The 27,568-nt window shown below is 38.9% G+C and overlaps 2 protein-coding genes across 16 annotated transcripts in view; both read right to left on the bottom strand.

Moving 5' to 3' along the window:
• GCNA (germ cell nuclear acidic peptidase) overlaps positions 1–463 on the bottom strand; it is an 18,592-nt gene extending 18,129 nt beyond the window's left edge. For 8 of the 9 annotated variants that reach the window (XM_026066239.1, XM_026066241.1, XM_026066238.1 and 5 more), the window contains exon 1: positions 374–463. In XM_026066239.1, the coding sequence (XP_025922024.1) occupies positions 374–435 (62 nt within the window). In that variant the 5' untranslated portion in view covers positions 436–463. The remainder of the gene's footprint in view (positions 1–373) is intronic. The other variant, XM_026066237.1, reaches the window with a different exon arrangement.
• OGT (O-linked N-acetylglucosamine (GlcNAc) transferase) overlaps positions 213–27,568 on the bottom strand; it is a 27,812-nt gene continuing 456 nt past the window's right edge. The window contains exons 2-23 of one of the 7 annotated variants that reach the window (XR_003253562.1): positions 23,841–24,021; positions 22,620–22,863; positions 20,860–20,928; positions 17,775–17,891; positions 16,378–16,457; positions 14,113–14,308; positions 13,709–13,849; positions 13,406–13,506; positions 13,066–13,219; positions 12,863–12,964; positions 12,441–12,620; positions 10,971–11,129; positions 9,207–9,296; positions 7,788–7,913; positions 6,849–7,019; positions 6,590–6,706; positions 6,325–6,492; positions 4,152–4,273; positions 3,838–3,990; positions 2,994–3,246; positions 2,695–2,818; positions 215–2,081 (exon numbers count right to left, since the gene is read on the bottom strand). Coding sequence is in view for 6 of the 7 variants with exons in the window: in XM_026066227.1 (XP_025922012.1) it covers positions 1,907–2,081; positions 2,695–2,818; positions 2,994–3,246; positions 3,838–3,990; positions 6,325–6,492; positions 6,590–6,706; positions 6,849–7,019; positions 7,788–7,913; positions 9,207–9,296; positions 10,971–11,129; positions 12,441–12,620; positions 12,863–12,964; positions 13,066–13,219; positions 13,406–13,506; positions 13,709–13,849; positions 14,113–14,308; positions 16,378–16,457; positions 17,775–17,891; positions 20,860–20,928; positions 22,620–22,863; positions 23,841–24,021 (3,101 nt within the window). In the remaining variant the exon portion in view is untranslated. The other 6 variants (XM_026066232.1, XM_026066227.1, XM_026066228.1 and 3 more) reach the window with 6 other exon arrangements.

The following is a 27,568-nucleotide window of genomic DNA, read 5'->3' as shown; positions in this document are numbered from 1 at the left end:
CCGGCTCCATCCCGCCGTCAAACCGCCCGCGCCGCCGCAGCGCTTCCGGGGCACGGCCCCGCGCCTGCGCACAACGCCCCGCGCAGGCGCGCACTGCGGCGGTATTTACGGCGCCCGCACTCTGCGGCGGTATTTACGGCGCGCCGGGCGGGACGGGCACCCCCACCCCCCCCCGCGGCGCGCCAGGGACGCCGCCGGCAGCCAAGCGAAAATCGACACCGGACTCCAATTTAATAGCAGGTTCAATAGTTTGCAACCACAGTCTCAGACCGTAAAAAGGAAGCTGAAAAATTCCCTAACGATATTGGACAACCGTTATAAACAGGACAGGGTATAAATGTGCAAGTCGAGAATTACAACCAAAACTTCTTACTCGTGTTTTAGGCAGTGATAAAACTCTACCAAGAAATCAAGGCATTGACACCAGGTATTCATCAGTGAGGATACATTCAAGCATCAGTTGAGATCTAGATGATAGGTGCACCAAAAAGCAGCAGTTCGCAGAAACAGGAGTCTCTAGTTCAGTACCAATAGGAGACAAATTGTTACCTGTTATTGACCAGCAACATCTGTAGCACAATTAGCAAGATTGACATTAGCTTTAAATTGCAGTCCTTGACCCTCTGTAGAGACTTAGGATGTTAGGTAATATTATTCTTGCTCATTCAATACAAAAATATTAATTTACATATAGGTCATGCCCTTCAAGGTACCACATAGTGTGAACAGAGATGACAACAACTTGAAGAAAAGGAAAAAAAAGCTGCTGCGAGGCCCCAGAACACTTCAAGAATCAAATATGTACAACAGCCCTTTAGAGCTTTCAAGTTTGGATGCTTTTAGTCTAACATGGTGGAGACAAAAGTATTTAAGTAGAAGATCTATACTTACCTGGGATTATTTCTGCTGAAACAAATAGAATTACTTAAAACAAAGTTACAGAAATAAAGATAAAAGGCCAGCAGCCCAGAATACTTTTCTGATAGCAGCACAGGAAGGGCAGTATAAAACGCGAAACGCTGGTCAAATTGGTCAAACTGGCAAACCAAAGCTTTATTTTTTGTTTAAAGGCTTTGCTACAGTACCTAGGACTGCGCCTCTATACATAATTAACAATCATTCCTGAAAGATCTGTATTTGGCACCAGTTTGTGTTTACCTCAAACACTTGTGGGGAGGATTAATTTCAAATCAAATTTGGTTTTTCAACAGAATAGGAGCTGCCATCATGAAGCCAATTAGCTGAGTTATCGGAGAAGCTTAAAAAAAAAAACAAAAAAAAACAAAAAAACAGAATCCTTATCTAAACCAACACATTACAGAAAGCTCCAAAACAGAGGTCAAACATTAAAAGGCTGATATAGGCTCAAGTGGTTTATAAAACCTATAAAAAAAGACTACACCAGCAAATATGCCCTTTCAGTCCGCACAGTTTAGAAGTTAATGCAGGGAGCAACACTCGCTAGCTGGAAATCTTGTCATGGGAGAACCACACACATACCAACAGGAGTACCCAAAAATCAAATGTTAAAAAAGCTCCAATTCCCAATCCACATCAGAGGAGAGAGATTCATAGGAAGATTGAATCAATCCATGAAAACATAATTGGTTGGGCAGTTCAAACTTCCCCCACCAACCGCTAAGTCTCACGTACATACAGCACATGTGCATGGCTCAATCCCATTCAAATTCCTCATGGAATAGAAGGATCCCAGGCTCTACAGAGTCCTTCCCTATCATGCAAGAAATATGTCTGACTGTGCTCTAATCACCATCATGTATCACTTCAGCCACGGAGTACCAGGCAGATTAAGTAGAAATGCACAGTTTTTAGCTCATCATCTCTGCAGAAGTGTTTGAGAGGCTCAGTTCCTGGAGAGTTCTGGGTGGGCACAGAGACAGGCTCTTCATGCAGATTCACTGGCCTCTACTGGCTTAATCATGTGGTCTGGTTTGTTGCCAGCAGCATAGTGATCCCACATCTGAAGATAAAGCCGCTCCAGGTCCATTGTATATTGTTTGGTGTTGAACAAAGGACTGGATATTCTCTGCTTCCAGACTTTGCCACGTATTTTTTTCAGGCTACAAAAAGAGTTAAAGCAATCAGGAGAGGTTTTAAACACTTTGTAATACTGTTTACTTTCTGAAATCTGCTATCTCAGCCAATCCAGAACTGCCAATACAACTGTTTCAAAAATATTTACTGCTCCCTTCCACCAAGTTCATGTACATGTCTTCATCATTTCTGATGCAGATCACCATTAACACTTGCACTTGAACAGCCTAGACACATTAACAAGTTAACTTGTTGCCCATTATCCGTTCTGCAGTAACTTTTTACAGCATGATTTTAACCAGTAGTAAATGACAAACAGCTTAAGCCTCAAGTTAAAAAGAAAAAACATGCAGCATACTTCACCTTTTAACAGTTAAAAGCCTGCACACAAGTAATTTCTGCAGAACAGGTAACACGCAACAAGTTGTTACTCCGTGCAATTGGGAGCATGGATGACAGTTTACCATAAATGCAGGAGCTGAATTAACTGCAAGGTAACCTCTAGAGGAGAATAATCTAGTTATTTTAAATATTTAAGTACCTACAAGATTAAAACTATTGACAAGTCTCAGAGCTGTGCCCAACAACAGCACTTTACATTCTTGATGTTATCTTGTTACACAGTAAAAGTTAACTTACTATTCCAGATCAGTTCCCAGTTTCACAGCAATATCCTCATATTCCTGCCGACTTTTTGCAATGAGCTCAAGACAACCGAGGCAAGTAAGCTGGGAAGCAGCAACTCGCGATGCCAGAGTCTCACCTGTAAATATAAGATAGGTAAGAGCAGTCAGCTTATCAGGTAGCATATGACTGATCATGAAAAGTTACCGTCCTTCCTCCTCCACAAGTGGAGGCAAGAAAGTTTGTCAGGCTTGCTGTGTTATTAAAAAAAAATTCAAACCCATCCACTCTGCCTAGCTTCCCTGACGTGTTACCTGGCATAGTGACCATAGGAGTCCCAGCCCAGAGTACGTCCATGCCAGTTGTGTGCCCGTTGCAAAGCGGAGTGTCTAGACAAACATCAGCCAATTGGCCTCTCCTCACATGTTCCTCTTTGGGGGCAACAGGAGAAAAGATGATTCGGTTTTGGGAAAGACCCAAGTTTTGTGCGTATTGCTGAATATTGGGTTCTCCTACAGCTGGGAAACGTAATAGCCACAGCACGCTATTTGGAACTCTTTTTAGGATCTACAACAAAAGCAAGAAGCAGATACAGGAAGAGTTGTCAGAAACATTTCTTTTTCTGAGTAACAGCAAGCAATTGCCACAAACCAAGATGAAGTGAAAGGCATAATCATTCAACACTTTGATCTTCTGAAGTACAGGGCAGGAAAAAAAAAATCACAATTTGGAGCAGAATAACTAGCACTGGATTTCATCACTGAAAGAGCCAACAACTCTGAACAATAGTTCACAGGGTACTTAAGGAGGAAGTCCTGAAATTTAAGATCTCATTTATATAACTTAATTGTGCAGACTAGAAGACTGAACTTATTTCACAATGGAGTATATGCATATTCAAACCGTTCAAAATGTAATTTTCACTGACTATAAGTACAGATATGCTTTGAACTCAATCTAAACGAAATTCTATATCCTATTAATACCAAGTCCCACAACATGAGCATCATCAGGATTCAAATGGTTCAGGGTTACTATATTTTCCACAAAACAATCAAGATGAAGTTTCCACTTGCAGGAAGCTTCTGCTGACTTGAGAGAACAGCTACATTCCAGAGGTCTGACCTTAGATTTCCTACTAGATACACAGATACTTACATTAGCCCACATTTGTAAAGTGGAAGGGTCAATCTTATACAGCTGATTAAAGTTACAGTATACAACAGCATCCTCTGGTAATCCATACTGGGAACGGGTAGTAACAATGATAGTTCGTGGAACTTCTTCTCCAGTTGCTGCTTTGTTGTTAATCTAAGGAGAGGAAAAAAAAAAAGCTATTGGAACACTGTAATTATAGGAAATAAGCTTAAGCCCTATGAAATTTTTTTGAGTCATACTGTGACATTTGTTAGCATGAGTTACCTTAAGCATACGTTTAGGTTTATTATATGTAGACAAAAATGCCTACTTACCCTTTGAAAGAATTTAACCGGTATGCATTCACACTTGTGGATGCCATGATGATGCAACCACCACGGAACAATTCACTGGGCATTTTCAGGCCCTGGCTATGTCTCCCTGCAACTCCAAGTAACTGGAAAGAACAACTGTATAAAGTGGCATGGCACACAGACCCCTCCCCTCCTTCATCACTTCACTACCTCCCAAGACCAAAAATGAAATTAAGATTTCAAGGAAGGAGAAAAAGTATATAGAGATCAAACTGTTTTTGTTTTGTTTTTTAAATAAAAGACAAAAGGCACACAACAGAGATGGAGTTAATTAAGACTGAAGATGCAGACTAGTGAATAACTGAGACTGTAAGGAACTGGAGTTATGAATGAACATTCTAAAATGAATGACCTTATAGCGTTCACAAAGAACAAGAATATGCATATAAAACAAAAAAAAGGCCACAGAGGACAAAGTTGGGAGAACTCATCACTACACAGAGAGAATCAGAATACCATGCAAGAAGAGTTTATGGTCCTGAGTATTAGTACAATAAAAGTATGATTTAAAGACATAATGCTGCAGTTTAATTCTTTTTGTGGTAAGCAACGGTAGAATCAGTTGAAGGTAGGAGAAAATAACTTGCCCTAGCTCTACAAGTTAAGATACTTACAGCCTATATATATGCACACACACACGTGTATACATGCACACATATAAAATATGTAAGCTTAGCTCATCGCCACTGCTGCCAGCCAAAACAAAATGTACTGTTGACAAACTTGACATTAATGAAAACAACTCGCTGTCACTGACTGTATTAGAGCACAGAGCCAGTACTACTGAAACTGTAAAGACAAGACGACAAGATGTGCAAGGTAAGCTCCTTTCAAGAGAAGCAGATAAAAGTGCTATGGATCCAAGCCACCAATGAGACCTCAAACAAGATACACAGTTCCAGTCACGTATGCCCAAGGGAGCTGACAGCAAATTAGAAACAGTACAAGAAAGAATTATATTAGTATGATCAAAAGATGGAAATTCTGTTTTACAAGGGCATAAAGAGAGCTTAGATTGTTTCTCTTGGTGGCAAAGATGTAAGACAGGAATTCTCCATTTTTCTCAGGGGATAGTAGTTTCAGAAAAAATACTAGTAATCTTACTGACCAAATTAAGACAAAACCTAATAAGGAAAGTTCCAGCTGTGTACGAAAGAACTTAAGAAGAAACCAAAGCATGAGATTATGGATAGAGCAGAAATAATAAAAGTTCTCTCAAATGAAGAAAAAAAAGTCTCTTATAGGTTCATAGGAAGGTTCCACAAACATCAGCTTAGAGTTGACATTTAATGCGGAACTCAAACAACAGATCAGTTAACTTTTAAAATTCTATTTTAAAACATGATATTGAGTTTTTTTGTTTGTTTTTTAAGTCTGACTTTGCTCTTATTAGCCAGGATGGATGCAAGGTGCATTTCTTTCAGAAACGCATGCTAGATGTCAGAATTGCAGCTGCATATGCAGATACACAGATTAGTATCTTCAGAGCACTCATATGACTGCACTAGGAAACCAATACTTTGGTCCTTCTCTACCAACAGATGGTAAACCAAAGAAACAAGTCAAAAGTAGTTATGTAAATCTTGAAGTATGATATTTAATTAAAAAACAAAAACAAACTGCTCTACAAGGGAAGAGGTGTTAAACAATTGTCACTATCACTAAAATCCCAGAAACTGAAATCACAGACAGGTGATTGTATAGAGCACATCTCAGAAAGATATAAAGCGTTGAATAAGCATTGCTGAAATACAGCAAAATAACTTTCACTGTATTACCCAGCAGACTTGTTTTAAAGGAAAAAAAACAGCAACTGAAACTGGGCAGTAGCCCACAAATATCCCTACAGGCTACAAGGAATGAGCTAGTCTTGTCTTCCAGTTCTAAACAACCAACTTCTCTCTGTGCAATGAGATTAAATTTCTTTGGACTTTAGGTAGCTCTTGATATAACCTCTCTATCTTTGAGGGAAAGATCATCTTCCAACATATCTGTGGCTTCAAGGAGTTTACTTCAAAACAGTTTCTTTCAGTACAAGAACTAAACTAATCAACATGACAGAAGTTATTGTTCTTTGTTATGTTAAAACATACAGATACATTAGAAAACCCACACATGCCCTGAATTGCCTCACCTGAGTAGTTGCTAGTCCATTACTAATGTTGAATCCATTGATTGTTATCTGAATTTGGCCACGGTTTATCATCTCGATCACAGCTTCTGCAATTGTATTCATAGGAATGACTGGCATACTGAGGGCAGCGTTGCTATCTGTATTGTCTCCGCTATCAGGACACTTCATCTAAAAAACAAACAAACCCCCCCCCCAAAAACATGTAAGTCAGTGAAAGTATTATCTTCACTCCCTAAGACAGAACATCCAAAGAAGCAGTTCTCACCTTAACAATTTTGACATCAGGGAGGCTGTCAAGGAAAGCCTTCAAGTCGATGCCATTCAGAACAATTCTGTTATCATAAATATGACCATTGGACTTGAAATCAATGACTGCTTTTTTCTGTTTAGAGAGAGAGTGAAAAGTGTCTTTAAAATGTTACAAGATCCCTTACCAAATGCTAAGTGTAATTTTATTAAGATAGCTACGGAAAACAACAGCTATTAACATCTAGTTTTCTTGCCATCTCTATCCTCTCACCTACCTTCAGATGGGGAAACATGTTGGCATGGTCTCCAATAAAGAAAGTGTTTGGCATGTAAGCTAATTTCTCAGAATACTGCTCAGCCACCTCAACCGGGGAAGTTTCTTTATCTGTGATGATATAATCCATGAACAACGCCCCACTGGTTCCAGGGTACCCTAGCCACATCGCCTATAAAACAAAAAGCAAGAATAGAGTCTCAGGTGTATTACCAAAATAAAGCAAGTTAAACCAATGCATACCAACTTAAATTTTCTGCCCACAGATTCAAGTACGTTCTTATGCTTTATCAACTGAAGAGCAAGCACTACCCCCAAACTTTCACTACTGAGACAGTGGACAGTTTGAGGGTATATTCAAATTGATCCCTCGCACTATGAAGACTACTGACCGAAGCACCCAACCTGTGCAGCTATAAACAGAATATTAACTAGCAGTCATTTCAATTTCTTTTAGCTGAGGGAACTTCTGCGGCCTAGAATGAGTCTGATTCAGGCTTCTCCTACTCTCCATTCCATAGGCACTTTAGAAAATCCTTAGTCAAAATATCTGTTACCTCAATTCTGAATTCTAACTAGAATTTCACTAAGCCTAAAGAGATTAAAACTCAACATCTCAACTGACTTCTGCAACACTTTAAATAAACATTCGTTGTTCTCACCCACACAAGAAAGCAGGTAGCGCACATGAACCTCAGAATTAAAGAGCTGTTCCCTTTCAGGGCATAGTCAACTACACATAGAATTAAACAAAACAAAACAAAAGGAAGTATTGAGTAGAATAATCCTATTTGCCTCACACATGCTCATCACCAACAAGCCCCTCTCCCTTATTGATCAACATGAACCTTCAGAAGTTTTTCCACTGTGGCAGAAAAAGTGGAGACTCTCCTTGATAACAAGTGTATTTTGGAGATACAGAGCTCTTCAATTTAGTTACCTGAATAGGTGCTGGTCTCAAGGCAAATAATTCATTGCGGGCTCCTTTTGTGTAGCCATTCATGTTAATGAGAATGTGTATCCCATCCTGGTGAATGCGGTCTGCTGCTTTTCCATTACATGGTATCTGAAGAATAAAAAAAAAAAAAAGATTTTAAAAAGTTATTTTTTATGTTCAGTCTTTCAACAATAATAAGATTAGTGACTGGTGTACAAAAGAATAAATATCAACAGCGTAATTCAATTTAGGTGAGACTTAAGTCTTGTCATTCCTAGTTTTATGGATGTATAAGTCATCAATTCAAGGTAAAAACAAAAAAAATAAAATCCCCCAATCCACTGTTGAAACAGGAAAAACTTTACTATGCCTAGTTGGAGCAAACACAGTCACTGACAGAAACTGTAACTGTGGTACCTTAAGATTCCTTCTACGTATTCAAACCAGAGGACTGATACCCAGTGTTGCCAAGCTCAGTTAAGTCATGCAGAAAATAACACAAAAGGACAACAGAAGAACCTTCAAACACCACTGGCTTTAGTTTTTTGGCTAAATCAAAGATTCAAAGAGCAGAACTCCACAAGAGGTATTACTAATGCCTTCCAAGAAAGAGAACAGCAAAGCCATGGATACTACAACACAACCTCTTCCTGTCTAATACTGAAAGGTAAATGATTTTCAACGGTTTAATTTCCTATAATTAATTATGAAATTAGTCACTATCTAGAAAATATATCTGATAGATGTCTCTAGTTTAGCAGCAGCAAAACAAAAGTCCATGGCTAGTAAGTGGGGCTATATAAACCAGAACAGTCTTTTTTTTCCAGTGAGATTAATTAACCATCAAAACAATTCACCTACTGCAAGTGGTAGATTTGCAAACTACAGGAATACAGAGGAATTGCCTCAAACTGAAGATCAAGAGTAAGCAAATTAACTACTCTCCAGCTACTACTACTACTACTAATAATAGTGTACTAATATACACTGATTATCTCATATTGCTCTAGGGTTTTGGCAGTTTTCTTGAGATACGGTAACAACACCTAGATTTCTGCAGGTACTGAAATCCTAGCCACATATTTTTCCACACAGAACATAAACAACCCTGGACAAGTTTAAACATATTTGCAGTTGTGGCATCATAACTTATTTGTGACATTTAGATATGACTATTATCTTAAGATCTAATGAAACAGTTATTCAACATTGTTAAAATTGCTTTTTAATAATCACAGAGAATCACACAATAGCCACTGCATCCCAGGGTAGGCATAATACTATACAATCTTCAAAATCCCAAATTCAAGACTAGTCTCAGCCTGATTCAAGAAAACATTGCAACTAAAATCTCAAACTATAAACTTGAGATTTCTGTTTCATTTTGATTTTCTAAAAAGTCAGTGCATTAAAAGAACTCACCTGAGATAAGTCAATGAAATGATTTGCTTCAGCCATCACCTTTACACGGAAGTTTGTACCATCATCAGGACTCAGGGCATAACAGAATACCTAGAAGCAGCAGCATAAGTTAGATATTTGTGACACCTCACCAACAAAACACCTTTGCGATAAATGTATTTTTAAATTACAATAGCATATATTAGTAAAATTACATCTAGTTTCAGAAAATTGTATTTTATTTACTGATGTGGCATTTATCAGTTGAGAAAGGAGCCAGAAAAAAGTGTTGGGGGCATGAGACGTTCACATCAGGCCCTAGTTTTACCTGGTTCTGGTACTAGTGTAAGGCACTGCATCTTGCAGAGACACACATATCATGTTCCCATCAGTGCAAGGTTAAGTAATTTTAATAAAGAGATCTGCATAAACATTAATTATGAATTCAAAGTTGTCTTGTACAAAATGTTCTTTGAGAATGTAATGAGAATCATAATTATGACTCAGCTTGAACAGGCTAGTTAAGTCTTGGGGAAACTTTTTAAATAGATTCTTTAAACACAGTGACTAGTTCTACAAAAGTGAGCACTTTCCTCTCCAGTTAAGAAACTAGAAATGTATCTGTTCTGTAACCAAAGGTTGACCAGGTATGCACACTGCATCTTTAGCTAGCCTAGCATATACAGCCTACAGACAAAATAATCAATCCTCTGCATTATTGGTTCCATCTTGCAGGACAAAAAGCCCAATTTTAGTAAAATAATGGATAACTAAGTATCTAAATTATGTTCTATAAAGCTTTATAATTCCAGAACAAGAGAGACGGCTCCCTGTCTCAAGCTGACCAAAGGGTAAATGGTATCCCCCTCCTCACTTTCTATAATGTGCACAGATCGCCAGTCCAATAGCTTTGTGAAAAATAACTGTTTAATAGCGACACTTCTGACAACAGCAGAAGCACGCAGCTTTGCCACAAGGATTTTGGACTACAAAGACTTTGTGAACAAGAGAAAACATGGAAGGTGAGAAGGTGGGAATCAATTACAAAACACTCTGGATGTAGGGAAAACTTCCAACCCTTTACAAAGGTAAGCAGCTTCCCCTGTTTTGTGAAACAGGAGCTTGAAACAAAAAAACAATTTAGTCATGTAACAAATGACTGGGAATGAAATCTAGTTACAGCTTCATTCCCCTAACATAACCCTAAAATAAACATACACTTGACTCTCTTTAGCCGTGAGTCTCTTTAGACTCTCTCTGGATTACAAAACACTCCTCCTGGAGAGTAAAAATCGTAGTCAGACCAATCTGAAGCTCATGTTCATAACAGATTCAGGTGTCCCAGAGAAAAGCACATCTAAAAAACAGCAGTGGAGAGTGAACGCAAAAAGGATGTGCAGCTAAAAATGAGACATAACCAGGCAGTAGCCTGATGTTGAAACACATCATCTAGTCAAATGTCAGTAGCTGAACCTAAAAACAAAAAGACCCCCAAGATCTTAAAAAGTTTTCCTTGGGTCACAAGTCCTTCCTACAATAATTCTAAGGACAGGACAGATACCTGATTTTCCTACTTTCTAAAACCCACTTTATATTGGTAAAGTACTCCTCCTTAGGACATATAACTCTTTGTCCTGTTTAAAAAAAAAAAAAAAAACCTCACTAACCAAAAACCACCAGAAAACAGAAATATGTCCTTCCCCATTTTACCTGCCTGCACTATGATACAAGAAAGTGCCTGCTAAAACTGTATTTAAAGTTTCAGCTTGCCATCTACATTTTTACCTCAAATTTGTCTGGGTTATGCATTCCTGGGATTGACTGCATTAGGTGGGAGGTTGGATGGTTTCCAAAATCAGAGCTCACATAGCCAATACGAAGTCGACCTTCACTGGCCTTCAAATCCTTTGGATGCTCATATGGTGGCTTGTGAAGAACATTAATCTGTCAAGAAGACATGCAACTCTTTAGAAACCTGTGCACCAAAATAAATGCTGAATAGAGGGCCAAAATGATCATGAGTTTGTTGGATTAGTCTTACCCCATATTCAAATAAGCTGTAGCATCAGTTGTTTGAAACTTGCAATATGTATATTCCACTGCAGACAAATGCAATTTCCACAAGCTGTATTACTAGATGCCATGCGCCCACATTTGACCAAATAAAGACAAACCACTACTGAAAGTTGGTGACATTTCTGCTTTTCTACCATTTTATGTTTAATAACTGGGGATGGGTTTCTTCCAAAAATGATACCACACCACTATGATCAGGAAGCTGTTGAACTACAAGCTACTTGTCACCAGATCAGTATTCCTGCGAAGCATCACAGCATGCTTTCTGTTCTTATGCTCACCAACTTCCGCAGGCATCAGCTTTTACCCACTACCACTGACAAGATTATCAGACTACGCAGACCTTTGGTTCAAGGCAGTTTGAAAACTGCACATTATCAGTTCTGAAGTTGGAGATTTGTACACTTCATCACTCATGCTAACCAGACCCTTCCACTAGCTGTCAGGGAAATTTCAATTATAACTGGCAACCGGCTCAAGTAGTCTATCTCAACATACAGAAGTTCCATGATCCTCTGGCTGAAGAAGAAAAAAAGTCATGTCAAATTTTTTATTGGAGAATTCGCCATCAACCCCAATAGGACTCCTGGCAGCCTGAGGTGCTTTGGCATCTTGTGGAAATAACACAGTTAAGAAATCACAGCAAGGAAAGATATGTTTAAGTTAAATGCATTAATTTTTGGAAGAACTTATGCTACTGTACACAAAGTACTACAAAACAGAATCACGACACACATTTAAATACTTCCTACTGTGATATATCACCCCTGTAATGTTGCTGCCATCACCACAACCAAGCGAAGGATCTTGGAAATCCCAAATACAAGCAAACACAAATTTCACATGTTCCAACAAGGATTCTCCAGAGGCAAGGTCAGATTCCAAGCACTGTGGAGGCTGGGCAGGACCAGATTTTGAGAAATACTGTCACATGGCTGCCTAGATCTTTGTTACTGTTATGGGAATAGTCGTTTACTCACTCTGGGCTTCTCCAAAACATCCCTCACATGTACTTTGCAGAACTAGATGAGTAAACACTATGCCCTAGCTCTCTACATGTCAATGACTCAGAAGCCTTAAAAAGTCTAATGTATTAAAAAATAAAATCTGTTACTCAGATATAATTGGCAAAAGTACATAAAGTAATTCAATCGCAGTAAGCCTGTATAAAACTCCTACCTTGTCCAAGCAGAGATTTCCATGTCTCTCAGCAATAGCCTTCCTGAAACTGTGAGAAAGGGGATACAGCATACTATGATGAGGGTGGACAGAAGGCAGCCTGTTTTTTTCCAGCTGATCAGCAACAATGCTAACCAGCTTCTTCATTCTCTCATCATAGTCTGTCCAGTCACAGACAATCTAGAAAAGGGAAAATTGAAAAATAATAGGGTAACAGCTTCATCTGATTCCAAGAAGTTGTGACCAGCATTTCTTCCAAAAACAGCAGCAAAAAATAGTAATTACTGTGATGACTGTACAATCTTATCTTCTGATTTAAGCCTACTCTTAAGTTTGCTTATATGCTGATTGGTTGAAGTAATTGAGCTTATTTGCTGCCAAAGAATCTTTAAAAACTACAATCAAAGCCCCCTTTTCCTCACCTGTAAGCAGTGGGCCAAGTTGCAGTAGGCATCTGGGAAGTCAGGTTTCAGTTTCAGAGCAGTGCGATAAGAGGCAATGGCTTCTGGTATATTCCCTGAATCCTGTAAAGACACAGGAATGAGTCAGCAGATAAAAATATATTCAGGATAAGTACTCACAATGCCCCATCACGTTATAAGAGTGAATCATTCACATGCGCTACCTTGTGAATAGAGGCCAGGTTGCTGTGGGCATCAGCAAAAGCTGGATTTATCTGAATGGCACGAGTGTAGCACTGCAAAGCTCCTTGAACATCCTGCATTTCCTTCAAAGTATTTCCCATATTGGAATAAGCATCTGCAAATGTGGGACTGATTCTGAAAACCAAGAAAACATGTTTCATGAAAGATGTTTCATCATTAAGAAACCATACCCAGACTACTATCTGGTTTGCAAAGCAACTATCTGAATTACAATATGCTATCGTAAGCCACTTTCTGTACAGATCTATGGCCCTCTCCTGTTATGAAACACTGAGAATATTAAAAATAGAATCCATTTACCTAATAGCCTCTTTGTAATGCATCAGAGCTTCCTGTAACTTTCCTTGCTGTTGCAGAACACTTGCTAAATTTGAATGTGCAGCAGCAAACTCTGGAAATACCTGGAAGAAAAAAAAAAAAAAGTAGAATCTCTCTCTCAAATCTCGCAAGCACACTATATTATAAAAAGGAGGGTAAGAAATGCAAAAATATTTTGTATGACTCAGTTTCTTCCCCTTACAGCCAAAGGAGAAAAAAGCCTATGCCATATTGCATATTCTCAGCTTTAACTCTCCATTTCTCCCCTACCACATTCAACTATACCTCGAGAGCTTTCCGATAAAGGCGAACAGCTTCTTCAATGTTCCCCTGTTCCCGCTTGATGTTTGCTAGATTATTGAGAGAGTCTGCATGTGTGGGACAGAGTCTGAGAGCTGTATTGTAACACTCCTCTGCTTCAGCCACCTTTAAGAAAAAATGGAGTAAAATAAACAAGGGAACTGCTTAATATGGTAGCATTTCCTGTAATATCACTCCTTATGAGATGTTATTCTACAAACATTTTAACAGGTTCAAAGTGGAGATGTCTCATATTATTCTTCCCGATGAACAAGAAAAACAAACTGAGATTACATCCCATTTTAATAAAGCTGACTAATAACTGGAGTCTAAATAACTATTAACTGAACTTTTAAAAATTTAGACAAAGGAAAAAAAGTACTCCTTACACTGCCTTTCTCCTTCAAGGCATTGGCCAAGTTGCAATAGGCATCAGGGAAGTGGGGCTGCAGTTCAATAGCCCTCCTGTAGGTGTCTATTGCCAGGTCTATCAGTCCTTGCTCATAATACACACAGGCAAGGTTACCGTGCACAACTGCATGATTTGGACTCAAACTCAAGGCTCGCAGGTAAGCTGCTACAGCTCTGCAACAAGAAAGAGAAGGTTAATGATCACCTGTGGAGTTACCCTGTAAAGTTACCCTGTAAATTTACCTTGGTTATCAAAAGACCTACCTAAAAGGAAAAAAGACCTCCAAGGGATACATATTAACAAACAGACACACAAAATCTATCCTGTAAAATGTCACTAATGCATGCATTTAATTCATAATGCATGAATTAAAAATCCAGTCAAGGAAAGACATGATTATTCATGACATCTTTAAAACTTTGCTCAATTTGTAATGTTAGCAGACAAGACAGACAGACTTGGTTCATTTTAATTAAACATCAAGAGTTCCAAATCTGTATGGTAGTCATCAACATCCATTGCCCAATGCAAGACAGCTAGGATTTCTGAAATAGCCTTGCGCTGGTAAGATAAAAGCAGGTCTCCTGTTCAGAACTATTTAGCAATGACTTATATTACTAGAACATTTATGTCATCAATGTAAGACCTTCTGAATAAAAAACTCAGCCAAAATGAGAATTTTGTACAAAAAACAAACAAAACAAAAAACCCAACAACTTTCTGCAAATATTTCTCTACAACGGAGAACATTAAAAGTACAGAATTTTAGCGTTTGAAATGCTTTCTTGGGGTGGTCCAAGAAACTGGTCCCACACTCTTCCCAGGCCATCACTCCTCTTCATTAAAATGCCCTTACTAAACCCTTCCTTTTCCCAGGGATCATGACGTTATTAAACTGAAGAATTTATCATCCCTGGATACACTTTTGTCAGTAATAATATTACATTCTTATGTCCTGTCCTCTCTTAGCCCTCCTTCTCCCAAACCAAATCAGAACTAGCTTATTCACAGATTTCCCACCACAGAGAATAACTGATCATGTGCAGTTCACAGCATATCCAAACATTCTAAAACGGGATGTTTTTTCCCCCCTCACCTGATGCTGTATTGAGATTAACCTAAGTCTTCTGGGAGAAAGGCAAAGCTTTTCTGTGTGTTTTTCTTAAACGTTCTTCACTGCTAGGAAAAGCATGAGACCTTTGCTCCAAACATTTCTTTTTTACACTAGTTCATTATTAGATTATAACAATACAAACACAACTCAGTCTTATACTATTACATTCCTTTATTCTCTTTGTTACCCTAACACATTTATCCCACTTTACTTATGCTTCTATCTTCACCTTGTTCAAAGATAGATCCTTAATTATATGCACCTATAGCACCATACTTAAGTGATTCTTGTGGTCAAATTTGATTCCTAGAAAAAAAAAATCATCACGCTAGTATTTTTAATTAAAAAAAAAAAAAATCTCAGAAAGGTATTGTAAACTCCAAAATGACTAGTGAACATGTCCTTGTTTAGCCAATTAATCTGCAGCTAACAGAATCACCGAATGATTTATATTGGGTAAGCAATACAACTAGTTAGAATAATTAACCTGTTCCCTGCAAGCCTTTATTAAATTTTGAGCCACAAACCACAGCTGCCAGAAACTGTAATCCAATTAACAGACACAATACGGTACATTGCAGAGAAACAATACAGCCTGGATCTTCTTCCAGAAACAAAAGCAAGATTCATGGATCAGATCAGATGTCTCAGAACAAGCTAGTTTGGAAAGACAGCAACAGTACTGCAGCAACATGTAGTAACATGATGCCCATCCATAATAAATGCATAATATTTAATTAGACTCTTAACTGAAATTCAGCATTTTGGCTCGTCTTACACAGAAGGAAAATTTTAGAAAAAGTACACACGCAGATCAGGTCTGGAATCACATAATGAAAAAAAGAGTACCCAAGGGTACTTGCACGCTTTTCTCAGACACATCACCTTTATTTTTTCCCAGTCTTAATTTCAAGTACATTTTCAATGCCTTCAGAAACAGTATATTCCACGAGATGTTTGTTTGAATTCCAGTATCCTGCTCTGTATGTGTTCCAAAGCCATTTGCTTTCTCACCTTTGAGCAGGGGTCTTCACTATACCGTCCAAAGAGATTTTACGTCAGGAACCTAATTTATACCTTCCCACATCTGACAGGCTGCTGACAGAGTGACATTACTTATCTACTTACCTGTCAAATATCCTTGCTTCCTTCAGGACATTCCCCAGATTGATGTAAGCATCCAAAAAATTTGGGTCAAGTGTTACAGCCTGAAAATATTTTTAAAGTAACAGCTTTGAGCATTAATTGTATAAACATTCTCTATGAAACTTAAAGCTATTTTTTTAACTGACAAACCCAATCTGTAAATATTTAAGATTTTAATCAACAACCTAGTGAGGAAGGAAAACTTGAGTTAAGCAAACCAATCATACAGCCGTTACACTTATGCTTACTTCTGAATCAATTCAGTGCTCATGACAGGTTTTTTTAATTTCTAGAAAAGACAGAATATGCTACCTTCAAATTCACTCCTTACCTAAGCCATGACCTAGTTCCCTCCAAAGTCATGCATATTAGAATTGATACCAACTGACACCTGTTGTCACTACTACAGAATAATATTTATTTCATGTTAGATTAATCATCCCTAACCACCCACCCATGCTGTTCTGTCTTTGTTTTAGGGGAGAAAACCCTGAGAAATTGATCCGCATCCTTTATTTACTGTAAAATTTGTGTTTTCTAGCTTTAGCAGTTCCAGAGGAGGAAGAGCAATATGTCATATGTGTGGAAAATACTTGTAGCCATTTAACACAAAAAAAATTCACTCCCTACAAAAATAATAAAATGTACAAAAACTTGTAACAGCTGATAAAGTTACAGAAGATGCAGTACTAAACCACAGGTAAGTATCTGGCAAACCAAACGCTGGCGTGAATCACACTTACAGTCTTTCCCACGGAAATTATTATTTCCAAATTAAAATACTTAATCTACCACTAACCAGAATACAGGAACCAGATAACTGTGTAGAAGGTATTAGACATCACATTACAGTGAGAATTAACCATATCAATCTAATCTGGAGAATTCTGAAACACTAGTGGTGAAAAAAATCCTGGAGAAGAGGAATTAGTGTATCCCTTTAAATTGTTCTCCTCAGTTACTCACAGGAAAGCAAGAATACCTGAAACAGGATCGCAATGAAAAAGATTTTAAACAAAGTTGTTTCTCTTACACGCACACAAAACAACATACATACTCAAACACTATTCCCATCAGAATTAGATTTTAAAAAATTCTATTCCGGAAAAGGACTGTAAAACAACTTAACAAATTTTCTTATCTTTGACATGTGTGTGAAGTCCTTAGGGCAATTCTAAACATATCTCTTTAGTGGCATACAGGCAGTCTGAAACATCAGGAAGTAAAAAAGGATTAACATAAGATGTTAACTAACAGGATTATAAGAAGTTCTCTGCTGATCAAAATATATCTACCATCTACAAAAGTACTTATGCATAAGTAGGTAATTGCATGCGCATTAAAATCTGCTAGCAAAGTTGACGGGTTTAGATAGTTACCTTTTCAAAGTGATGAATTGCAAGCCAGATTTCTCCTTGGGCATTGAAAACACAGCCAAGATTACTCCAAGCCACTGCAAAGTTTGGTTGAGTCTCAATTGCTTTTAAGTAACAGGCCTTGGAACAGTTAAAGAAGAGAGATACAAGGGAAGGGGAATATTTGTAAAAAAGAAAAAAAATAAGAAAAATAATTGTTAGTATGCCTTCTCTAACCAGCCAAAAGTGACCCTGCAGTATAGGCTAGCTTGCGCCAAAACTAATGCGCTGCAAACAGCTGTTGATCCTGCGCCAGCGCAAACCAAAACCCAGGTGCAAGCCCACCATTTTTCAGTTATGCTGATAACAAATTAACATGCCTTCAGACACCAGGTTACCTCAGAAGCAGTCTTAAAAATAATTCAAATACTACAGCAGAGTTATCTGCCACCATTAAGTGCATAAAAATAAAAAATACGTAAAAACAACTTCTTTCCATGAGATAGAACTCTTAAATTGTGCAGTATTCTAAAAGGGAGAGAAAATAAGAATTAGAAAAACTACTGAAAAAGAGACGCAGCCATTCTTCAGTTTTAATTGTCCTTCTCAAGCGAGACGACATACCTGATCTCATTTCCCAGTTTCTTCAAATACATTTAATCATCTACAGCTTCAAAACCTCAAATGACAGGATTGCATGAAGGTTTAGGTCCCTGTAATGCAAGCGCAAGAAATCGCTGCGCATCCTAACAGCACGGCGCCACGCTATCGCTGCGAACTGCTGTGCTATATTGATTGCCCCTAGATACAGTGAACGGCCAACCAGAATCATTAATCTACCAGACAGGCCCATGCAGAAACTTGAACATTAAATTTGATGTCTGGAGTCTAAATGCATTACAACCCGATTTCATCCAAAAGGCTACAGCCTGGAGCTTAGGCAGTCACCCAATCAGAGATTAATCATCTAGTCAACCGTTCACAAGGGCTTCATCGCACGCAATGCGCGTTACCGCTGCGCAGCCTTTGCGCTACTGCAGGATCACAGCGCATCATCAGAAGAGCAGAACGCTGCAATCCAAACAAAGAAGAAAAAAGGAAAAAAATGAACAACCAGAAGAGTTAGAAGCTTTTACTATTAACTATCTCCAATTATTTCTTTAAAAAACATCTTAATTTACTTTTACTTTATTTCTTTGAAAGAATTTGTGGCTACTAGTATAAAACATTCTTACATTACTTGCTTGTAATTAAATATTTTAAGCTGTTTCTGAAGCCACAAGACAGAAGATTCAGGCATGGAGGCAAATGGTTTTGCTGTGGCAGTTACAAACCCGTTACCATATTTCTCATCATGTGACTTTTCGGTGCGTTCCTTGCTGGAAGAGGAGGAGGAGGTGTGTGTCTGCCCTAGATCCAGGCCTCGAGCTCCCTTCAGCGAGGCACCTTACGCATGGAATAGGAGGTTTCACCCACCTGAAACCTTCTAAATACAATATCAGTGGTGAAAAACCAAAAACAAGAGAGAAAATAAAACAAGATCATTAGTAAAAGTTCAACAAAGCAATTGCAATTTTTCTGGATATGTCTAACACATGGGAAAGAGGACAATCTGTCTGTAACAAGGGAGACATGCAGAAGGGAGAGGGTTAATCAGGGCAATTGCATACAGCAGGGACTTTTTCTTTTTTTTTTTTTTTGGAAGAAAGGCTCTGAAGTATCTACAAAGAAATTAAATTTTAGTTCAAACTGTAAGGAATTTGCTGGCTTGATCTTTCAAATGGACTGATAACCAAAGAAACACATTGCAATTTACTCAAGATGTTTTTCTTGTTTATTAAGTTCTCACAAAACGGAATAACACTTTCAAACTAGGTGTCTCCAGAGCTCTGAAACAAAGAAGTCAGCAACCTAAGGCAGGCGCAGTGTCTTGGCCTATACCAGTCACACTAAAGCTGCAGTGAAGTGCAATTCATGTTAGCTGTCCGCTTGGTGGGCTGAGAACCAAGTGTCTCAAAGACTGTTCAAACTGTAAACGCTACTTCAAAATATTTTCAACCTGGATCTGACCAAATTATGCTGTTCTAGGAAGGTACACACATCCAAGCTGTTAGAGAAATCCAAAAACAATTAAATTTGAACCTGCATTCCCATTACCCCATGAAGATCTTATCCCTCCCCAAATGGTGCTGCAGCCAAACAGACAGCTACGCTGTTCATACACTCCACTTTTTAGCATGCGCGTGGGGCTTGGAGTGACAGATGTGGAGTCCAGAGTGTTTCTGATTTCTCCACGCTCCTCACCCCTGCAGCGCGGACGCGTAAGGTGGCTTGTAACAAGACAATTTCATCGCGCAATCGAAGTTTTAACATGCCAAGAACTTTAAACTCATCTTGGTGTTCGAATTCTCGGTTTAGAAAACACAGACTGCTAGAAGCCACCTTTCCACTACAGCAAGTTTTCTTTCGATCAGTTCATTTCCCAAACAAACCAGCTTTGTCCTTCTGATTTCTTTATTTTGGGGGAAGGGAGTAGGGAAGACATGAAGAAAAGTTATTTGGGGGGTTCGCATACTGCAGCTATTGATCATTTACTAGCCTTTCTTCCACTATCAAGGGAAGGGAAAAGTTAAAGAATAAAAATCTTTAAAAGCCAATATTACAAGATAACAATTGGATAAGTTTCTTCTCCACTTACAAGCCACAAAGGACTTTAGAAGAGCAGCATTTTCAATAGCACCTGCATCGTACAGGGATCTCGAGCTAATCACAGGCTCTCTGCTTGGCACCAGCAGGCAAGCCTCAGAATTGAAGGACTGTTACTTATTTCCAGATAAGAGCATGGTGGAGCCCCTGCCCAATACTTCAGAATGGTTTCAGATAGTCTAGTTCAGCAGAAAGGCTTGGTAATGTTCCATTTCTTGATTTAAACCAACTTTTAAACATGGACATGCCATAGCTTGCCCTGCTACTACTCTGGGGTGATTCAGTGCCTTCAGTTTTCAGCAGTTTCTCAGACTGTCTGTAGATCAACGCAGATCTGAAGACTTGGTGCAAAGTTCAAGTTTTCAAAACACTGACGTTTAAATGCATTCTACTGAACACCTACCTTGGCTTCTTCCAAGCGACCCAGGGCTTTGAGCAGGTTCCCCAGGTCACTACGAACACAGTACAAGTCCTGAAAAATCAAATCATGCCATCAGCACTTAAACTTCAGAACTTCGCAGACACCCCAAAGGTCCACATGAAGGCCTTACAAAGTTCTTAGAATTCCACAGTTCTCTCTAAATAATTTGAAAGCAGTAAACATATCTCAAATTTGAATGATTTTTCTTGACTTACTATTACTGGTAACGAATAATCATATTGACTTTAATATCACAACAGTACAACTGTAAAGAAGGAGAAAGAAATAAACAACCAACCCACACAACTCCTGTTTACACAGAAATCCAAAAGAAATCCAAAATTAAGTTTAAGCCCCTGCCCCCGAGGTAGCTTTAATTCTTTTGGCAGAGGAGAACACACACATTTTAAGCCTCCTTTTTTTTTTTCTTTCTTTTTCTTAAAGCATGACTGTCTTCTCCCCGCAAGGCCCGTATTCTTAATTTACACCATTAATAATATGAAATCATTTTAAAACTATAAATATTATAATGACCTTGCTTCCTCTATCCCCAAAGCAGGGGTTTTCTCCCTGTTTTTCCACTCATCTGTCCATTTTCAACAGCCTTGCCACTTGCTATTTTTCTGCTTTCATTTGTAACCACAGCATAGACTACAACTGCAGTATCTGGCAGTACATGAGAAGACCACAGAGTATGGGGACATTTCTGTCAACACTAACGAAAATGTTTCTAACCTAAACAAGGCTTATATAAGAAAATAACATCTTACAGTATTCCTAGGCAACACATAAATTCTACCTGTGACACCACTTAGCATAATGAAGTTAAACAAGTTCACCTAGGCTATAGAACACAGCAAAACAGGATTCTGAGCACTTGCTGAACTTATTTTGCATCTCCTTTTTCAAAGGAAAAAAGATTTAGGCACGCTAGACCAACACTGCTTTGTAAGTATTTCTGGCAAAACACTGACACTCGGCAAAACACTGACACTTATCACCAAATAGCAAGCAATTAAGACACTTCCACCATGCTGAGCTGTACCATACAAGTTGAGTACAATGCAAAACAAATAGAAAATATCAGTCTAATTCAACATTTGTTAAAATGTAAATTTAAAACAGTTGCAACCAAAAACTCCAAACAGCAGATCAATTAGTTCTATACAACTTAACTATGCCTAGACAGATATACTGTTTCAGCCTATAAAACATAAATCAACGCTTCTGTAAACCTGTCCAGTGTGGAAATCTAACCAACGCAATCGTAATCACCATGAAATTTGTGATTTCATAAAACAGTACCTGATGATTATTAAGATTTAGCATGTAACTGTGTATCAGCGCTTCTCTCTCTGCAATAATACAGCCTTACAACACACCAAGCCAGATAAGAGATTATTCACTGATACTTCTGACCTTAAAAACTCAAAAAGCCCTTCCTTCTCTGTTATTCTCAATAATACAGGTAACATAACCAGCAGCCCTTACAGTATTCTAATGTAAAGATTTGTGACAAAAGTATTTCATGCATTTTTAAGAAAAGAATTAAGTAGATGATTAAATTTATGGTGGGCATGTTGGGGGGAAGGGGGAAGGGCTGTTTGTTGTTCTTTTTAACTAATGGTCCGTTTTTAAATAGTCTTAATTCTTCCCACATCCATGGAAACCTGTTATTTGTCTGTCTGTCCTGGGGCAGCAGTGAAGTATGGAGCTCTTCCATAAAATAAAGTGTTACTTACAGGATTGTACTGAAGGGCAGACACATATGCCTGTACTGCTCCTTCCATATCACCTGCAGCTACCAACGCAGCAGCCAGATTAATATATCCATCAATGAAATCTGGTTTGAGGCGTAGTGCATGTCTGTAATGTTCAATAGCTTCTTGCAGCTGTCCACGTTCCTTGTATACATTGCCTAGGTTCGAGTAGGCTTCAGCCAACAACGGATTTTGTTTGATAGCCAAAGTGCTGAAGTGAGCAGACCTGGAGAAAATAAGACAAATTAAAAAAAGATCGACTTTGTTTGCCTGTCTACTTAATGAACATTCATGCTCAAGTGAGCCAAACATGCAGCCAACAAATCTGAAGTTACAGAGAGCAGTCTTAAAAGTCTAGCTTCTCTTAGCTTAAATTACCATCTCCCTTCCATTTTAGATTCTACTGAAGACAACTCTAGTTTGCAAGCAGCAGAGTTCTGCAAGCCTCTTGCTAAACTTGAGCTGAATGCAGTTTGCCAGCATCTGAAGGCTTTTCTCTAAGCAATGTTTTACTTGATGCTATTTCAAGAAACAGGATATAACAAAGACGTGTAGATGTAAAATTCTGTCTCCCCGTTAGTTTTCCCATATCTGAATTATTACAACTTTATTTAGAAGCCTACATAAATTAAATCCCAATTACAAATTACTTCCATTGCCAGGACACATGGATTTACAGCTAGAACAGTTAAGAAGGTTTGAAATGCTTGAGGTGCAAAAAGCAAGCTCAGGAACAGGCAGAAAGAGAATATGGAGACAACTTTCAGAGGACAAAACATTCAACTAATCATGCCACTTCACAGCAATCATCTTGTCACAGTCTTGCCACTAAAAAAAATTCCCCACAAAACCCCACACTACATGTGGAATGAACAACGACTTTTGTTTACAAGTGCAAATGTCTCTGGTACATACAAGCGCGGCTGATATCCTGATATTAAAGCGTACGATATTAAAGTAAAATGTGAGTAACAACATCTGTTGTTTGTTGCAAGGCTAGCAATTCCAACTTGGACTCCTTTTGCCCTAACAAAATCCAAAAAGAAAGAATGTTTTTGGACCAATCCTTACTGCTGCCAAGAAGTTCGTCAGTGTTTTGTGTTCAATGACAAAACCACAGTTAGAACTTTTGTCAGCTGTGCTCAACATTATGAGAGATGCAAACTACAAGTAAAGCTTGACAGGACACCTCAAGTCTCCTACCTGTCCAGTCTGCGACACTGGAAGTGAATGGACGATAGTAATAAAAGCACACCAGTATTATCAGGCTCTTGTCTCCAAAGCTGCATGCAGTGTCTCTCTGCTGCTTCAAAGTCTCCTGCCTGATATTCACGATGAGCCAACTCCGCTAACCCTTGGAAGGAAAGCATACGTTTCGTTGGTTCTGGAGAATCACCAAAACATTTAAGGGGGGAAAACAAAAAGTTAGATAATGGAAACAAAACAAAAAAGATGTTAAAAAAAAAAAAAGATGTATAAAACTAAAGGATGAAAATGCTTGAAATTATGTAAAGTACTACAACATGTGACATTTTAAACACTCAGATCTTCATACCCCAATCTATAGTTATGACATTTCTAACATTATGGGTACAATAGTCCACGACCTCATCAGTTAATAATAAGCATATAAACACAGAGAGTCATTACAAGTCAATCATTTTCCATGAACCTGAAAAACATCTGAAGAGATTCCAGAAATAATATTGTACTTTGTTTCATAACACTAAAAGTGCTAGTAACAAAACAATGAATCTGCTTACTCTTCCCCAACTATAAATCTTATACTTCATAGTATTAAAAACAAGGTCTAAAAACAATTAACCGAGAAATGAAGGACAGTAGACAAAGACTTCAAAGGACTCAAACAAACAGAAAGTTTTGCTGTACCAGTAGATTTGTATCACATGAAAGCCCTTAAAAAGAAGGAGAAAAAAGAAAGTGTAACACACAACATTTCTTCCAGCCTCTATTATCTGTTATTAGCCTGCGTTATCAATAATGTGTAAAAATTCTTCCATCAAAACCAGTTTTGGCCTCAGAACGATAGCTGTGATTTTTATGTTGTTGGCCTACAGAAGCAGTCTTTAGAAAGGACAGGATACAGAAAAGGATTCACTAATTCTGGGTGTCTAGCTGGAATCAGAGTGACAAAGTGCTTTTAGTGTTAACAACATATTCACAGAGAATAAAATCTTAAATAAAACATCATCTGTTTTAGATAAATAACCTTTTCTGTGAAATTGTCTTACAAAGTACAGTTCTATACTAGAATATAGATGTGGTAAGTGCAGCTTGGGAAAAAAAAATTGCTCATCCTAAAAAGAAGGATCTGTCCTCAAATTCTGTCTTTATATTTTATGCTTATATTTTTATCCTTTTAATAATAAAAGTAATTTTATATCATGTTTCAACTACTAGAAATGTCTCTTATTTGCCCTTCTTCAGTCCACAGTCACTTTTAATCCTACTTATTAAACATTTCCCACCATGACCTAATGAGTTTTACATTTTTGATACAATGAAGCACAGATAAATCCCTCCTAATACAGGGAAATTTGCTAATGCAATAGAAAAATAATCACAAGGAGATTAGGTACAGAGTTATTATCTAGTGTTTAACGGATTTGAGATTGATGGAAACCATTTAAATTCTTTTAAAAATTAGCTTTTTAGCACTGTTGGGTTTTGAAGAAGATTGCAAACACCACAGGACCTAACTAAAGCTGTCATTCCAGATGCATTGTCTCTGGTGGTGCTGAAAACTTTAACTGGTTCAGGGTACGTGGAAACTAGCAAAACTACTCACTTTCAAAGACTTCACAAAATACTGATCAAGTATCTTCACCCAGATTAGTCCTTTTTTCAAGGAGCCTAGCTTAAGAGCTTTCCAAACCCAGCCTATGGAAAAAGTGGACTTCTGTATCTGGTTAAACCTACTGACAGTAAACAGATACAAGCGTTATTTAACATGAAAATGACAGCATCATCTACCAAAATTTGAGGTGGCTGACAAGTAAGAATACTAGAGTACGAACATGCTGTTCCTTGCCTTCCTTCTGTCGTTAACAATCACATAGGTTTAGCTCATCTGACAGTTGCTGTATTTTCAAGTTCTGCTGATGGTGCAAAAACGGGGAAGCTAATGCATGCTCCAAGGACCTAATTCAGTAACCTCTTCTTCAAATAAACTCCAAGGAATTATTAAATTCAAATGCTAACGCAAATACAAAACAAAACAACCCCCCCCCCCAATTTAGACTTAAATTCTTATCACCACTTGGAAAGAACCTCCTAACTTACCTAAATGCTATGCTTTGCCTATTCAAGCAAAGGTGAAAAGTGAAATTGAAGTTACAGTTGCAGGGATAACAGAGAGAAAATAGAGTATTTCATATGAAACCCGTAAATACGAATTGTTAATGAAAGCAACAAAATGAGTGAAACGCTAAGATTTCTTTCACCTACTAAGGCCCTTTACAAAACAAACCCTAGCAGCTGAGATGAAGCAAACCAGTCACTTGCAGTAAGACAGCCAGCCATCTCTCTCCCAAGACACATTTTAGCAGGGATCCTCTTTAGAAGCGCATAGGAAAGTGGGAAGTGGACAACTACCACAGACTTCAAAACAAGCTCAACGTTTAGCAGGGCTGGTACAGAAGAGAAATCATACTACCCAAGGAATCCATAATACTGCCACTGACAGGTGCTCACAGAACCCATTTTAAAAGAAAATAATTCCAGTGAAAGAGTCACAGCCAAAAGAATCCCTTAGCAAGTCTTATAAACATTCACCTGTTATTTCATATGAACTTGTGTACCTATGCCAGCACGTACTATACGCTTTAATTATGACCTTGGAAAAGCATAGTATGTGCTACGACGATGACCTTTCCTGATATACTTTTGGAGAACCCACGCAAAATAAAAACCCCCGCAGAAATATCACAACTGTACACAAGACAAAAATTCTCCAGAAATAACGACTGAAGCATTTAATGTACACTCACACCCACCCTTACATTTGGATAAAATCTAGATGCGGACAGGAATAGTTGCCACCTCCATATGGGAGGTGGCGGTGGTGGCAAGGAACAGGGAACGCTCCCCGAGTACGCACACGTCCTTGTCACCTCCACAGCTCGAGACCCCAGGAGGATGCTGCAGATTAGGTGACAAGGCGAGCGGTCCTGGCCGAGGTGGAAGGCAGCAGCAGTACCGTATGCAGCAGCCAGCCGCCCCTTCTCCATCTCCACCTCTGTAGCCCTACCAGTTCCCTTTGCATCACTTCTACTAGCATCGCGTCTCTTTCCCTGCTCATCCTTTTTTCCTCCTTTTTCCACATCCTGTCTCACCTCTTCTGTAACCAGAGGGGAAGGAAGGGTCTGAAAGCCCCAAAACTCCAGCGGCTAAAGCTGTGTTTTCCTTTCATCCTTTCAGGATGCAGGGTCTTCTTCCCTTCAGAGCAAGGAGAAGGGAGATTGCTCCCCCCGCCCCCATGTTCTGGATCTACAAACTGACGAGAGCATCTTTCTTAGCAGGAGTACGCTGTCTTACTAGCCAGAAAAAGTTGTCCTGCTACGCTATTCCAGGAGGGACCTACCGATTAAATATAGCGAGAGTGATTCTGGAACAATCAATTTATGTCTTAGGTCAGGCTTTCATCCCCTTGCGTCCTCTACAAAAACCTAATTGCCAGATAAATATAGCCACAAGAAACCACCCCGCTCAGAACTAATTATCCCGGGCTCCTCGAGAAGCGCTGTCCCACGCAGCCGCCGGGCAGCCGCGCCGCGGGCCGGCTCCCTCCTGCTAGCGGGAGGCACCGGCGCAGCCCGCCGGGGGAGGCGGCGGCCGGGTTCGCCCGGAGGCGCCGCGAGGCGAGACACGAACAACGGCGGCGGGGCCGCGCCGGGAGCCGCCGCCGCCGC

The sequence above is a fragment of the Apteryx rowi genome, unplaced genomic scaffold (assembly GCF_003343035.1).
Source record: "Apteryx rowi isolate R43461 unplaced genomic scaffold, aptRow1 scaffold_24, whole genome shotgun sequence".
NCBI lineage: Eukaryota > Metazoa > Chordata > Aves > Apterygiformes > Apterygidae > Apteryx > Apteryx rowi.
Note: the sequence above shows the minus strand (reverse complement) of the source record. Positions and strands in the feature narration are given on the sequence as shown.